This window comes from Manacus candei, unplaced genomic scaffold (assembly GCF_025592945.1).
Source record: "Manacus candei isolate 608988 ecotype Guabito, Panama unplaced genomic scaffold, ASM2559294v1 h1tg000029l, whole genome shotgun sequence".
Lineage (NCBI taxonomy): Eukaryota > Metazoa > Chordata > Aves > Passeriformes > Pipridae > Manacus > Manacus candei.
The window spans coordinates 2,290,514-2,304,877 of NW_026138077.1; the positions used below are offsets into that span (position 1 = coordinate 2,290,514).

Below are 14,364 nucleotides of genomic sequence, written 5' to 3' on the forward strand. Positions count from 1 at the left end.
AGGGAACAAGGGGGAGCCTGCAAGTTTTAGGTGTTTGACCCAAGTTGCTTCACTGGAGAAGCTGCTTCTGCTTTTCCAAAACTGGGCCCTTTAAAAACTTTCCAAGTTGGGCAGCCAAGACCAAAGCCACCCAGAACCACCAGTTGCTTTGGAAGGTTGGCACCACAGTGGAAAACACTGCTCTTACCTGGCAAGAACAGCACCATGAGTCCCACAGGACAGTAAAAGCAGTAAAAGATGCTCCCTGGAGCTGCTGTTAATGCATGATCCTATGTGCTCAGGTGGGCTTCCTCAGTTATTCTTGCATTGCCCTTATGACTGTTGCTATTAATTACTGGAAAAAGGAAGGGCCTGATTACATCAGGGCAGAGAGGTGAAGGAGAGCTCCGAGATGCACACAGCCACTCCCCCCTCTGTTTAACGCTGACTGTAAAGAGAAGGTGGCTTTTCTCCAACTCCAGTGTCCTCCTTACAGCCGTGACTGAGGAGAACCTCAAAAAGTGATCATAAGAGAAGATAGCATATTGTCCTCTTGGAAAGAGGGGAACGATGTGAGCAGTTCATGGCATCTTCCTCTGATTTGATGTGACAGCAGAGCACTCTAAGCACTGTCTCAGGAAGCCAAGTACAGGCAAAATGTCTGCTTCCATCTCCCCCTACCCGTCCCCTCCAGCTACATCTGAGATACGACTGCAATTCACCAACTGCATTACATCTGGGAGAAGGGTCTGTTCTCAAAAGTGTCTAAGACAGCTGGAAATAAACTTTGGCGACAGCTCAAAAAATAAGTGAAAACTCAGCTATTCTGCCTGATCGTTTCAGGCTGGGCAGTCAATAGAGAGGCCTTGTGGCCACTTTTCCTGAAGCCTTTGGCCAAAGCCGGTGCAATCGTGCTCACAGCATGCCCGCTTTTGGCATGCTGGCCGGTGTGGGTGCCTGGCTGAGGAGGCCCAGGCGTTGTGGCTGCTGCTGCTGTGCACAGCCTGCTGCTCTTGTCTGTGGCTTGGGCGGCAGTGACTGCACGGCCCTGCCCGAGGAGCCCCGCGCCCTCCCCGTGCTGGCAGCAGCTCTGCAGGCCCAGAGCTCCAGCTCAGCGGGCTCTGGGACACAGCCCCATGGGCTGGGCAGCCGGGGGGGCCGGGCTGGCCCACAGCCCTGCCTGTGCCCCTGCCCCTGGCTGGCAGCACCCAGGGGATGTGCCCCGGCAGGGCCTCCTTGCCCTCCTTGTCCCCAGCAAGGCCAGTCTGGCCCCCTTGGTTGTGTGCCCACCCTCCTGCCCAGGCTCCAGCCCTTCTGCCGCAGGCATGGGAGATGCCCCGGGCGAGCGCCACAGCAGCCGGCTGGCAGGGAACCGGGAGGCTGCCTGGGGGCTGCTTATGGCCTCTGCCCCCCAGTTGCTCAGCCCTACCCACAGCCTGTCCCCTCAGGGCCTCCTCTGCCCAGCCTGTCCCCTCGCAGCCTCCTGCCACCCACCCCCTCACGCATTGCCCTCGCTGCTTCCCACTCCCTTGTCCCGGCAGGGCCTCCGCAGCCCCTCAGCCCTTCAGGGCCTCCCAGCGCCCCGTCCCCTCAGGCTCTCCCCCAGACCCCACAACCGGCCCGGCAGCGGCGCAGCCCTGAAGGAGCTCCACGGGAGCTGGCTCAGGAGGCACCTCCCAGCCCTCAGCAAGCCAGACAGCAACACACGGGCAGGCCACAGATGCTGCTTCCCGGCTGGCACAGGGCTTGTGGCCACCTCCCAGGACCAGCTTCTCAGGGAGCCCCACAGCTCCAGGCTCTGCCCATCCGCTCTGCCGCAAGTGTTGAGGCTCCAGCAGAACCCCCCAAGGCCAAGGGCCTTTGGGGCACTTTCCCCTTCCCCACTGCACCTTTGGACAAGTGTTGTGGAGCACAAGGGCCCTTTTTCCCCTCTTCCCAGATGCCCTGTGGACACCGGGCACAAAAAAAAACTCCTGAGCCTCTGTGTATGCTAAGAGGGATTTCATAGTCTCAAGGTGGAGGAACAGGAACTGGTTGCACAGAGGGGTCTGTCCCGCAGGCTCAGCTGGTCCCATCAGACAGGGTTCCCAGGATCAGTTCTCCGCTGACCTCCGGCAGCTGCCCCACGGAGGAGCCTCCCTATTCTGTGCATTCTGGAGCTGATCTTCAAACCGCTGAAACCTGGATAAGACTGAGGTCTCTGGACAGCTCTTAGGATTTCCTGGGTTTGAAGTGCCAGGCTTTTGACAGCAGCGCTGTCGGGAGTCATGCCTTCAATAACTGGAAGAGAAAAGAACGGAGCCAAGGTCAGAGAGCAGATCTCTGGCGAGCCAAGAAGCCCCTCCTGCCAGGGCCATCCCAACCAGCTCTTGCCATGGCCAGGAGGGAGCAGGGCCCAACGGGATCAGCCAGGAGGTGCTGGCCACCAATACCCCCGTGCCCCTGGAATCTCTCTCTGCTCTGCCCAAGCCGTTCCTCATCTCTGCAGGGAGCAGAGCCCTCCACAGCCGGGACAGGACTGCAGCTCCCTGCCCCGGGCTCTGTGCTCCCCTCACCAGCCCCACTGCCCTCACTCACCGTCAATGGCGATCTGCAGCTCTTCCCGCTGTCCCTTCAGGTACCTGCCGGCCATCCCTGGGAACACAGACCCTGTCAGGGCCCCAGAGGCACAGCTCCCCCCCCGGGCGCTGCCGGCCCGGCCACGCACCCTCCTGCCCTGGCAGGGCTGAGCCAGCGGGGCGGGAGGGACCTTGTGGCTCACCGATGAACCTGAGGGCCGCCTCTCGCACGGACTCCTGGGGGCTCTCCAGGTACGGCAGGGCCTGGTGCAGGTACTCGGCCGCTCTTCTCTTGTCCTTTTCCAGCTGGAGAGAGCAGCAGGGCACAGAGGGAAGGGTTGGCTGGGGCTCTGCCCCTTGGCCGGGCGCTGCCTGCGCCCAGCACTGGCCTCCCCTGCCCGCACGCCCCAGGCAAGGCAGCAGCGGGTGGGGCGCAGGCTGCTGTCCCGCGGGCGGCTGCAGCAGTGGGCAGGGGCACAGTGCCAACCCCGCACTCTGGGCACTGGGGACTGCGGCTTTGGGGTCGTCCTTACCAGGCACTCACTGAACCTCCAAGGCTGCTCTGCCTTCAGCAGCTTCACGAGATCCCTCCTCTTCAGCAACCACGCTGCACAAAGCAGCGCTTTCCGAGAGGCCTGCAGAGCAACAGAGACCAGGACATGGCATCGCAGCCCAGGGCGCAGGACCCGTGTCCCTGGACCAAGGCCAGGAGGAGACTGGAGCCTTGGAGGTGCCAGGGCAGGAGACAGCCCAGCCTCCTGCCGTGGGGACACCAGACCCTGCAAGTTCTCACTTCTGCCACGTCCTGGTTCTCATCATGCCAGTGGAAAAAAAGTGGGAGCAGGCTGAAGATGATGTGTGTCTTCAGGGGTTGTTTACTCTCCTCCACTCCCAACTCCATCACCTTTCGGAAGAGGTCAATGGAGAGCACCTGCACGTGGATGTTGTCCTGATGGAAAGGAAGTGGAAAAGACCTCAGCACCGGCTGCTCCAGGCCCACCGGGGCACAAGCCTGCAAATCCACAGGCCACAGTTTCCTGGCAGCACGCAGTGCCTGGGGTGGGGGGCACAGAGCCTTACGTGGCCAAAGAGTGGCTGGAGCACCTCAGCCAGCCGCAGGGCAGTGGGGGTGGAGATTCGGATGTCTCTGTCCTGGACTTGATCGATGAATACAGAGAGGGCCGCCCAGACCAACTCTCCGTCTGTATCCCACAGTACTTCCACGAGGCTTCGTGTCAGGCTCCGCATGCCGTCAGCCTGTGTGGAACACAATGCTGTGGAATCCTAGAATATCCCGAGTTGGAAGTGACCCACAAGAATCACTGAGTCCAGCTCCTGGCCCTGCACAGGACCATGCCCAACAATCCCATCGTGTCCCTGAGAGTGTTGTCCTTGAGCTCTGGCAGCCTTGGGGCTGTGACCTCTTCCCAGTGGGGCCTGTTCCAGTGCCAGACCACCCTTCACCTCTGAGTGAAGAACCTTTCCCTACTCCCCAGGCTAAACCTCCCCTTGGCCCAGCCAAGCCCAAGCGATTGCGCTCCCCAGCCCCAGGCTGCCGGCACAGCTTCAACCAATTGCCCCCTCCTCACCATCCCAGGAGCCTTGCTCAGCACCACGAGGCCTCTCAGCACCAGGCGACGCATCTCTGTGCACTGGCTCCACAGGCGCCTGGAAAGGATCTCCAGGACGCTGTCACTCCACTCAGTCATGTTTGGGCAGTCCAGGACCTGAAAGGCACGGAGCAGTGACGGGATACCCGGCTGGCAGGAGCCCAGACCCGCACACGGCTGGGCCCAGGCAGCAGCACAGGGCACGGCACCGTCCCCGGCAGCTGCGGCTGCGAGAGGGCAGAGAGGTGGAGGGGGGTCAGCAAGGCAGCGCTCGCCATCAGGCTCACCTCCACAAGGAACGCCATGGCAGGAAGCTCCCAGCAGGTCTTCTCCCTGCTGAGCAGCCTCAGCAGGCAGCGGGCAATCGGGTAATACAAGGGGCTCGAGGCACGGCGCATCTCCCTGCCCGGGGGAAACAGGCACCATCAACCCTGAGCCGGGTGGGCCAACCTCTCCCGGGACTCACTGACAGAGTCCTGGTCTTTCCCCACCAGTCTGGGAGGGGACGAGGGTGCTCTGGGAGGCAGCTCCTCCTGTGCCCCCGCCTCTCCCAGCCTTTGCCACTCTGCTCGGCCATCCCGGGGTGACAAGGCCCTCTGGCCCACGACCACGGGCACTGCGTGGGGTGCCCCGTGCAGAGGGCAGAAAGGACAGGGGCAGCGGGGACAAGGGGGTCTCACCTGGCCAGCAGACCCACTGCGTAGTGGTGAGTGTCAGCCCTGAGGAGCGTGTCCCAGGCACGCTTCCGTTCCATTGAAACCATGACATCTTCACACTCCAGATGACAAAGCAGGGCCTTCATGGTCAGCACTGCAAACCTGGGTGCAGAGCAAAGCCCGGGTCACGCTGGGAGCCCTGAGCAGCCCCAAGGGCATGAGAGGGTCAGGAGGACTGGGACTGAGCACCTCTTGGAGTTTGTTGGAAGGTCGTATTCCTTCTGGCATTCCCTCCACAAGGTGTCAACTTCCTCTGGCGTCTGCTCTGGGCTGATGGAAATCTGGAAGAGCAGGTCCACGAGGAGACGGGGGGAATACTTTTTCAATGGCTCTGGGCACTGGAGCACCTGGAGAATCTCCCAAATCACCCTGGTTGCCTGCAGAAGATAAAGCACCCGGACACAGCTGTCAGTGCCCAGATGTCCATGTGAAAGAGCCCAGGTGTGGGAGGGAGAGGCCAGGGAAGACGCAGGGGCAGCCCCCAGCCTGGTGCCCCTGAACCCGCCCCTAAGCCAGGTTTCCAGCCCGGCGCCTGAGGCAGGGAGATGCAGTGCTCGGGGAGGATGGAGAGCTGCTGGAGAAGCGACCTGTGGGCAAGTAAAGTCCAGTTCCAGAAACTCACAGCCAGGGCAAGGACATATGTTTTGTCCCCGTCGGAGGTGGACATGCTGAGCCGTGGCCAGTTCTGCATCACACGGAGCAGCGCTGCCAGCACCTTCGCCACTGTCCTTCCTGATGAGGCGATGGTCTTCCACAGGGTTGCAGCAGCTCTGTGGGGCCAGAGTTCTGTGTCAGGGGGGTGCTGGCCAAAGTGCCTTGAGGAGCAGGGAGGGACCATGGCAGCAGGATCGGGGCTGACATGGCAGGGCTGGGAAACAGAGGCTCCAGATGGTCCTGGAACTCTCCGTCCCTTTGGCAGACCATGTGGGACGGGATGGACAGGGTGATGCCCTCTGAAGGCTGGTGAGCCCCGAGCCGTGAAGGCAGGGAGGCCCTGTACCTGTCACACGATGGGGCACAGCGCAGGAGGGTGAACACAGCATCAGCAGGGTGTTCATCAGTCACCCTCAGAAATTCTGCCAGCAGCTTCTCGTCTGGAGTTGCGCTGGCTGTCAGTCTCTGGTGCACGTTCCTGACGAAGGCTGGCACCTGGAGGAGGCATGGGGGAAGAGCTGCCAACTTGCCCAGCTTCCCTGACAAGTGCTTCCCTTCCCACCACACTGTGCTGGCCTCAAAGGCTGAGAGGGCCCAGGGGAGCTGGCTTGAGGGGCCACAAGCCCCTGGAGTGGCTTGAACCTTGGGCACAGGCTGCTTACTTGCTCTGGACTGGAGACACCATTCTCAAAAATATCTGGAGTGGGAGCATAATTCACACTCTCCCTGGGCACGAGGTCAGTGTCTGCAGTGCCCTCGGTCATTGCAGTGTCGGCCTCCGCAGTGAGATCGGGCGGTGCAGCGCCAGAGTTTGTGGGTTCATCGCTCAACGGGATGTCAGAGATTGCAGTGCCATCGATGGATGGGCTGTCAGTGTCTGTTGTAGCATCAGTCATAGCAGGGTCAGACTTTGTTGTGTGAACAATCGATGGGCTGTCAGTGTCTGCTGTAGCATCAGTCAAAGCAGGGTCAGACTTTGTTGCGTGAACAATCGTCGGGGTATCAGAGTTTCCTGTGCCATCAGTCAGTGCAGTGGTGACATCAGGGTCTGCCTCGAGCTCAGTCGGGCTGGGGTCAGGCTGTGCCATGACCTCGGTTGGTCTGGCTGTGGTCCTTTTACGCCGAATGCCCAAGAATTTCAGAAAGGCCTGCAGAAGAACGGAGAGCAGGGAAGAGAGGGATGTGCCATGGAGAGCTCCAACAGCGGTGCCAGGCTGAGCAGGGACAGCAGGCCCAGCCCAGGAGGCCGTGGCTGCAGGTACCTGTGCTGCCCTGCGGAAGCGTCCACGGGCACGGTCCTGGTCTCGTGTCTGGTCCTGTCCTGGATCTGGCAAAGAGCGAGCGCGGTCAGAGCTGAGGGGCTGCGGGACAGGCCAGAGAACACGGCCCAGCCCTGCACTCCACAGGCAGGGCCAGCCCCGGCATGCCCAGTGCATGGAACTGCCGGGGGAGCAGTCCCGGGCCCTCTTCCCCCCTCCCTTTCCCTGGCCATGTCCACAGGGGACGGGGTGGGATGAGGCAGAGCCGGCTGCAGCCACCAGCCCTGTGGCCCAGCTGTGCCACTCACCTTCCTGCAGGGGATGCAACTGCTCCATCTTCTCCGGGTGCTGGGTTGGGGCAGCTCCAGGGCCTTCCTTCTTCTTCCGAAAGGGCCTGAGCAGGCTCAGGCGTCTTCCCGCCATCCCACAGCCTGGTCTTGAAGGCACCTGCAAGAGAGAGACACCTCGGAAGATCTCCGGGTCACCAAGTCCGGCAGGCTGCCCTCGAGGCCACCTACCACAGGGATTGGAGACTCCGGAAAATTTCCGGGTCCCCAGTCCTGCGGTCTGGCCTCGAGGGCACCTGAAAGAGGGAAAAGCCTAACAAACGGTATGGGTCAGCGAGTCCTGCAGTCTGGGCTCAAGGACACCTGAAAGAGAGAAAAGCCTAGCAAACGCTAGGGGTTAGCAAGTGCGGCCTCGAGGGCCGCTGCCGCAGGGATTGGGGACACCTCGCAGAAGCTCCGTGTCACCAAGTCCCGCGGTCTGGCCTTGAGGACGCTCGCAGCACAGAAAATCCACCAAAATGCTCCGGGTCAGAAAGGAAGGAGTTGGCTGCACGGGGGCTCCGCACAGCACCGCTCTGTTCCGTCTGTCCCGTTGCATGCTCCGAGGAGCACTGAGGCGTGGCCACCTCACCACCAGTACTATGTCCTCACGTGTCACAAAGGGCCCTGTGACACCCTGCCACGTGCCCTGGGGCCTCCCCTAGCCCGGCCAACCTGCCCCAGGTGGGAAGGAGTCCATTCTCCAAAGCATCCAAGACAGCTGGACACAAACTTTAGGCACAGCTGAAAAACTAGGCAAACCCTCCCCTGCTGTGCCTGCCCACGGCAGCAGAAGGAGCCCCCTCGGCTGCCGAGGTAGCCGCAGCGGGAAGGCCACGGGGCCTCCACACGAGCTGGCACGGGCTCCTTGGGAGAAGTGCCGGCTGGTGGCCCTCCCGAACACGGGGCTGTGACACACAGAAGGAACGTGGGGGCGAGGGCACCAATGCTGCTCCCACCCCATTGCCCGGGGCTGCACCAAAATCAGCAGCTCTGACAAGTCCTCGCCCAAGGAGACCTGCCACCGCCCCCAGTCCTGGCAGGGCTGGTGCCCGTCTCCTACCCCACACAGCTGTGTGCCCAGGGCACTTCTCTGCCCCAGGGCAGCCAAAGCCAACGGGCACTGATGTCTGTGCTCTTGCAGGGGGCTGTTGGGAGCAGCAGCTGGAGCAATTGGTGGCCGTGCTCGGCAGCTGTCAGAAGGCAGAAACACATTCTCCTTGTGGGAATGATTTTTTTGGGCAAGTGATGAGCTGCAGCACAAAACTCCCCTCAGTTGCTGAGTTTTGCAGGAAGATTAGATTGGTTAGACATCCTGTCAAGTTTCCTTGTGTTATTTGGACATTTTTTCTTGCATTCTGCAAAATAAAAGCTGCCCAGTCTGATGTTCAAAGCTCCAGGTTCTGCATGTCCGGCTGCGACTCCCAGCTGATATCCAGGGCATTGGGGAAAGTGAAGGGGACAGGGAGAACTCAGGGATGCAAACGTGTTCCGTGTCTCTGATTAAGGTGCCAGCCTCCTGAAGGAGCAGCCAAGACAAGTGCTGGCAGCAGACGTCTTTTGCCGGTTGCTGCTCCCACATGGACACAGGGCACACGTGTTGCCACGGGTGCAGAACACTTGATACAAGAGCAATGGGGGGCCATGCATTGGTAGGGAATGGGCTCCAGCAAGCCCAAGGTAGGATCCTCTAGCAGCAAAACCTGAGCTTGTGAACTGGGCCATCATTGCAGCAGACAGCACAGCACTGACTTCCCTCCATCCTGCAACCTGAGTCAGAGGAGGCCTTGCTTCAGCTTCTGCTGCTTCTTCCTTCCACTCCAGAAAGGCCTGCGTTTTGAGTTCAGAATCCCTGGCCCCCTTGGCTGTGTGCCTCTAGGCCTTCTGCCGCAGGCATGGGAGATGCCCCGGGCGAGCGCCACAGCAGCCGGCTGGCAGGGAACCGGGAGGCTGCCTGGGGGCTGCTTATGGCCTCTGCCCCCCAGTTGCTCAGCCCTACCCACAGCCTGTCCCCTCAGGGCCTCCTCTGCCCAACCTGTCCCCTCGCAGCCTCCTGCCACCCACCCCCTCACGCATTGCCCTCGCTGCTTCCCACTCCCTTGTCCCGGCAGGGCCTCCGCAGCCCCTCAGCCCTTCAGGGCCTCCCAGCGCCCCGTCCCCTCAGGCTCTCCCCCAGACCCCACAACCGGCCCGGCAGCGGCGCAGCCCTGAAGGAGCTCCACGGGAGCTGGCTCAGGAGGCACCTCCCAGCCCTCAGCAAGCCAGACAGCAACACACGGGCAGGCCACAGATGCTGCTTCCCGGCTGGCACAGGGCTTGTGGCCGCCGCCCAGGACCAGTTTCTCAGGGAGCCCCACAGCTCCAGGCTCTGCCCATCCGCTCTGCTCCAAGTGTTGAGGCTCCAGCAGAAGCCCCCAAGGCCAAGGGCCTTTGGGGCACTTGCCCCTTCCCCACTGCACCTTTGGGCAAGTGTTGTGGAGCACAAGGGCCCTTTTCCCCCTCTTCCCAGATGCCCTGTGGACACCGGGCACAAAAAAAAACTCCTGAGCCTCTGTGTATGCTAAGAGGGATTTCATAGTCTCAAGGTGGAGGAACAGGAACTGGTTGCACAGAGGGGTCTGTCCCGCAGGCTCAGCTGGTCCCATCAGACAGGGTTCCCAGGATCAGTTCTCCGCTGACCTCCGGCAGCTGCCCCACGGAGGAGCCTCCCTATTCTGTGCATTCTGGAGCTGATCTTCAAACCGCTGAAACCTGGATAAGACTGAGGTCTCTGGACAGCTCTTAGGATTTCCTGGGTTTGAAGTGCCAGGCTTTTGACAGCAGCGCTGTCGGGAGTCATGCCTTCAATAACTGGAAGAGAAAAGAACGGAGCCAAGGTCAGAGAGCAGATCTCTGGCGAGCCAAGAAGCCCCTCCTGCCAGGGCCATCCCAACCAGCTCTTGCCATGGCCAGGAGGGAGCAGGGCCCAACGGGATCAGCCAGGAGGTGCTGGCCACAAATACCCCCGTGCCCCTGGAATCTCTCTCTGCTCTGCCCAAGCCGTTCCTCATCTCTGCAGGGAGCAGAACCCTGCGCAGCCAGGGCAGGACTGCAGCTCCCTGCCCCGGGCTCTGTGCTCCCCTCACCAGCCCCACTGCCCTCACTCACCGTCAATGGCGATCTGCAGCTCTTCCCGCTGTCCCTTCAGGTACCTGCCGGCCATCCCTGGGAACACAGACCCTGTCAGGGCCCCAGAGGCACAGCTCCCCCCCCGGGCGCTGCCGGCCCGGCCACGCACCCTCCTGCCCTGGCAGGGCTGAGCCAGCGGGGCGGGAGGGACCTTGTGGCTCACCGATGAACCTGAGGGCCGCCTCTCGCACGGACTCCTGGGGGCTCTCCAGGTACGGCAGGGCCTGGTGCAGGTACTCGGCCGCTCTTCTCTTGTCCTTTTCCAGCTGGAGAGAGCAGCAGGGCACAGAGGGAAGGGTTGGCTGGGGCTCTGCCCCTTGGCCGGGCGCTGCCTGCGCCCAGCACTGGCCTCCCCTGCCCGCACGCCCCAGGCAAGGCAGCAGCGGGTGGGGCGCAGGCTGCTGTCCCGCGGGCGGCTGCAGCAGTGGGCAGGGGCACAGTGCCAACCCCGCACTCTGGGCACTGGGGACTGCGGCTTTGGGGTCGTCCTTACCAGGCACTCACTGAACCTCCAAGGCTGCTCTGCCTTCAGCAGCTTCACGAGATCCCTCCTCTTCAGCAACCACGCTGCACAAAGCAGCGCTTTCCGAGAGGCCTGCAGAGCAACAGAGACCAGGACATGGCATCGCAGCCCAGGGCGCAGGACCCGTGTCCCTGGACCAAGGCCAGGAGGAGACTGGAGCCTTGGAGGTGCCAGGGCAGGAGACAGCCCAGCCTCCTGCCGTGGGGACACCAGACCCTGCAAGTTCTCACTTCTGCCACGTCCTGGTTCTCATCATGCCAGTGGAAAAAAAGTGGGAGCAGGCTGAAGACGATGTGTGTCTTCAGGGGTTGTTTACTCTCCTCCACTCCCAACTCCATCACCTTTCGGAAGAGGTCAATGGAGAGCACTTGCACGTGGATGCTGTCCTGATGGAAAGGAAGTGGAAAAGACCTCAGCACCGGCTGCTCCAGGCCCACCGGGGCACAAGCCTGCAAATCCACAGGCCACAGTTTCCTGGCAGCACGCAGTGCCTGGGGTGGGGGGCACAGAGCCTTACGTGGCCAAAGAGTGGCTGGAGCACCTCAGCCAGCCGCAGGGCAGTGGGGGTGGAGATTCGGATGTCTCTGTCCTGGACTTGATCGATGAATACAGAGAGGGCCGCCCAGACCAACTCTCCGTCTGTATCCCACAGTACTTCCACGAGGCTTCGTGTCAGGCTCCGCATGCCGTCAGCCTGTGTGGAACACAATGCTGTGGAATCCTAGAATATCCCGAGTTGGAAGTGACCCACAAGAATCACTGAGTCCAGCTCCTGGCCCTGCACAGGACCATGCCCAACAATCCCATCGTGTCCCTGAGAGTGTTGTCCTTGAGCTCTGGCAGCCTTGGGGCTGTGACCTCTTCCCAGTGGGGCCTGTTCCAGTGCCAGACCACCCTTCACCTCTGAGTGAAGAACCTTTCCCTACTCCCCAGGCTAAACCTCCCCTTGGCCCAGCCAAGCCCAAGCGATTGCGCTCCCCAGCCCCAGGCTGCCGGCACAGCTTCAACCAATTGCCCCCTCCTCACCATCCCAGGAGCCTTGCTCAGCACCACGAGGCCTCTCAGCACCAGGCGACGCATCTCTGTGCACTGGCTCCACAGGCGCCTGGAAAGGATCTCCAGGACGCTGTCACTCCACTCAGTCATGTTTGGGCAGTCCAGGACCTGAAAGGCACGGAGCAGTGACGGGATACCCGGCTGGCAGGAGCCCAGACCCGCACACGGCTGGGCCCAGGCAGCAGCACAGGGCACGGCACCGTCCCCGGCAGCTGCGGCTGCGAGAGGGCAGAGAGGTGGAGGGGGGTCAGCAAGGCAGCGCTCGCCATCAGGCTCACCTCCACAAGGAACGCCATGGCAGGAAGCTCCCAGCAGGTCTTCTCCCTGCTGAGCAGCCTCAGCAGGCAGCGGGCAATCGGGTAATACAAGGGGCTCGAGGCACGGCGCATCTCCCTGCCCGGGGGAAACAGGCACCATCAACCCTGAGCCGGGTGGGCCAACCTCTCCCGGGACTCACTGACAGAGTCCTGGTCTTTCCCCACCAGTCTGGGAGGGGACGAGGGTGCTCTGGGAGGCAGCTCCTCCTGTGCCCCCGCCTCTCCCAGCCTTTGCCACTCTGCTCGGCCATCCCGGGGTGACAAGGCCCTCTGGCCCACGACCACGGGCACTGCGTGGGGTGCCCCGTGCAGAGGGCAGAAAGGACAGGGGCAGCGGGGACAAGGGGGTCTCACCTGGCCAGCAGACCCACTGCGTAGTGGTGAGTGTCAGCCCTGAGGAGCGTGTCCCAGGCACGCTTCCGTTCCATTGAAACCATGACATCTTCACACTCCAGATGACAAAGCAGGGCCTTCATGGTCAGCACTGCAAACCTGGGTGCAGAGCAAAGCCCGGGTCACGCTGGGAGCCCTGAGCAGCCCCAAGGGCATGAGAGGGTCAGGAGGACTGGGACTGAGCACCTCTTGGAGTTTGTTGGAAGGTCGTATTCCTTCTGGCATTCCCTCCACAAGGTGTCAACTTCCTCTGGCGTCTGCTCTGGGCTGATGGAAATCTGGAAGAGCAGGTCCACGAGGAGACGGGGGGAATACTTTTTCAATGGCTCTGGGCACTGGAGCACCTGGAGAATCTCCCAAATCACCCTGGTTGCCTGCAGAAGATAAAGCACCCGGACACAGCTGTCAGTGCCCAGATGTCCATGTGAAAGAGCCCAGGTGTGGGAGGGAGAGGCCAGGGAAGACGCAGGGGCAGCCCCCAGCCTGGTGCCCCTGAACCCGCCCCTAAGCCAGGTTTCCAGCCCGGCGCCTGAGGCAGGGAGATGCAGTGCTGGGGGAGGATGGAGAGCTGCTGGAGAAGCGACCTGTGGGCAAGTAAAGTCCAGTTCCAGAAACTCACAGCCAGGGCAAGGACATATGTTTTGTCCCCGTCGGAGGTGGACATGCTGAGCCGTGGCCAGTTCTGCATCACACGGAGCAGCGCTGCCAGCACCTTCGCCACTGTCCTTCCTGATGAGGCGATGGTCTTCCACAGGGTTGCAGCAGCTCTGTGGGGCCAGAGTTCTGTGTCAGGGGGGTGCTGGCCAAAGTGCCTTGAGGAGCAGGGAGGGACCATGGCAGCAGGATGGGGGCTGACATGGCAGGGCTGGGAAACAGAGGCTCCAGATGGTCCTGGAACTCTCCGTCCCTCCGGCAGACCATGTGGGACGGGATGGACAGGGTGATGCCCTCTGAAGGCTGGTGAGCCCCGAGCCGTGAAGGCAGGGAGGCCCTGTACCTGTCACACGATGGGGCACAGCGCAGGAGGGTGAACACAGCATCAGCAGGGTGTTCATCAGTCACCCTCAGAAATTCTGCCAGCAGCTTCTCGTCTGGAGTTGCGCTGGCTGTCAGTCTCTGGTGCACGTTCCTGACGAAGGCTGGCACCTGGAGGAGGCATGGGGGAAGAGCTGCCAACTTGCCCAGCTTCCCTGACAAGTGCTTCCCTTCCCACCACACTGTGCTGGCCTCAAAGGCTGAGAGGGCCCAGGGGAGCTGGCTTGAGGGGCCACAAGCCCCTGGAGTGGCTTGAACCTTGGGCACAGGCTGCTTACTTGCTCTGGACTGGAGACACCATTCTCAAAAATATCTGGAGTGGGAGCATAATTCACACTCTCCCTGGGCACGAGGTCAGTGTCTGCAGTGCCCTCGGTCATTGCAGTGTCGGTCTCAGCAGTGAGATCGGGCGGTGCAGCGCCAGAGTTTGTGGGTTCATCGCTCAACGGGATGTCAGAGATTGCAGTGCCATCGATGGATGGGCTGTCAGTGTCTGTTGTAGCATCAGTCATAGCAGGGTCAGACTTTGTTGTGTGAACAATCGATGGGCTGTCAGTGTCTGCTGTAGCATCAGTCAAAGCAGGGTCAGACTTTGTTGCGTGAACAATCGTCGGGGTATCAGAGTTTCCTGTGCCATCAGTCAGTGCAGTGGTGACATCAGGGTCTGCCTCGAGCTCAGTCGGGCTGGGGTCAGGCTGTGCCATGACCTCGGTTGGTCTGGCTGTGGTCCTTTTACGCCGAATGCCCAAGAATTTCAGAAAGGCCTGCAG

The 14,364-nt window shown here is 61.5% G+C and overlaps 1 protein-coding gene across 33 annotated transcripts in view; it reads right to left on the bottom strand.

Annotated features, from left to right (window-relative positions):
• Positions 1-1,265: 1,265 nt before the first annotated feature.
• Positions 1,266-14,364, bottom strand: part of LOC127472609 (uncharacterized) — a 177,550-nt gene continuing 164,451 nt past the window's right edge. For 9 of the 33 annotated variants that reach the window (XM_051791084.1, XM_051791091.1, XM_051791090.1 and 6 more), the window contains 3 exons: positions 2,741-2,843; positions 2,557-2,613; positions 1,268-2,259 (listed from right to left, as the gene is read on the bottom strand). In XM_051791084.1, coding sequence (XP_051647044.1) covers positions 2,054-2,259; positions 2,557-2,613; positions 2,741-2,843 — 366 coding nt within the window. In that variant the 3' untranslated portion in view covers positions 1,268-2,053. Of the gene's footprint in view, positions 2,260-2,556; positions 2,614-2,740; positions 2,844-3,070; positions 3,173-3,330; positions 3,487-3,617; positions 3,795-4,126; positions 4,265-4,434; positions 4,550-4,827; positions 4,966-9,541; positions 9,953-10,249; positions 10,307-10,433; positions 10,537-11,310; positions 11,488-11,819; positions 11,958-12,127; positions 12,243-12,520; positions 12,659-14,364 lie in introns of all 33 variants that reach the window. The other 24 variants (XM_051791110.1, XM_051791107.1, XM_051791109.1 and 21 more) reach the window with 21 other exon arrangements.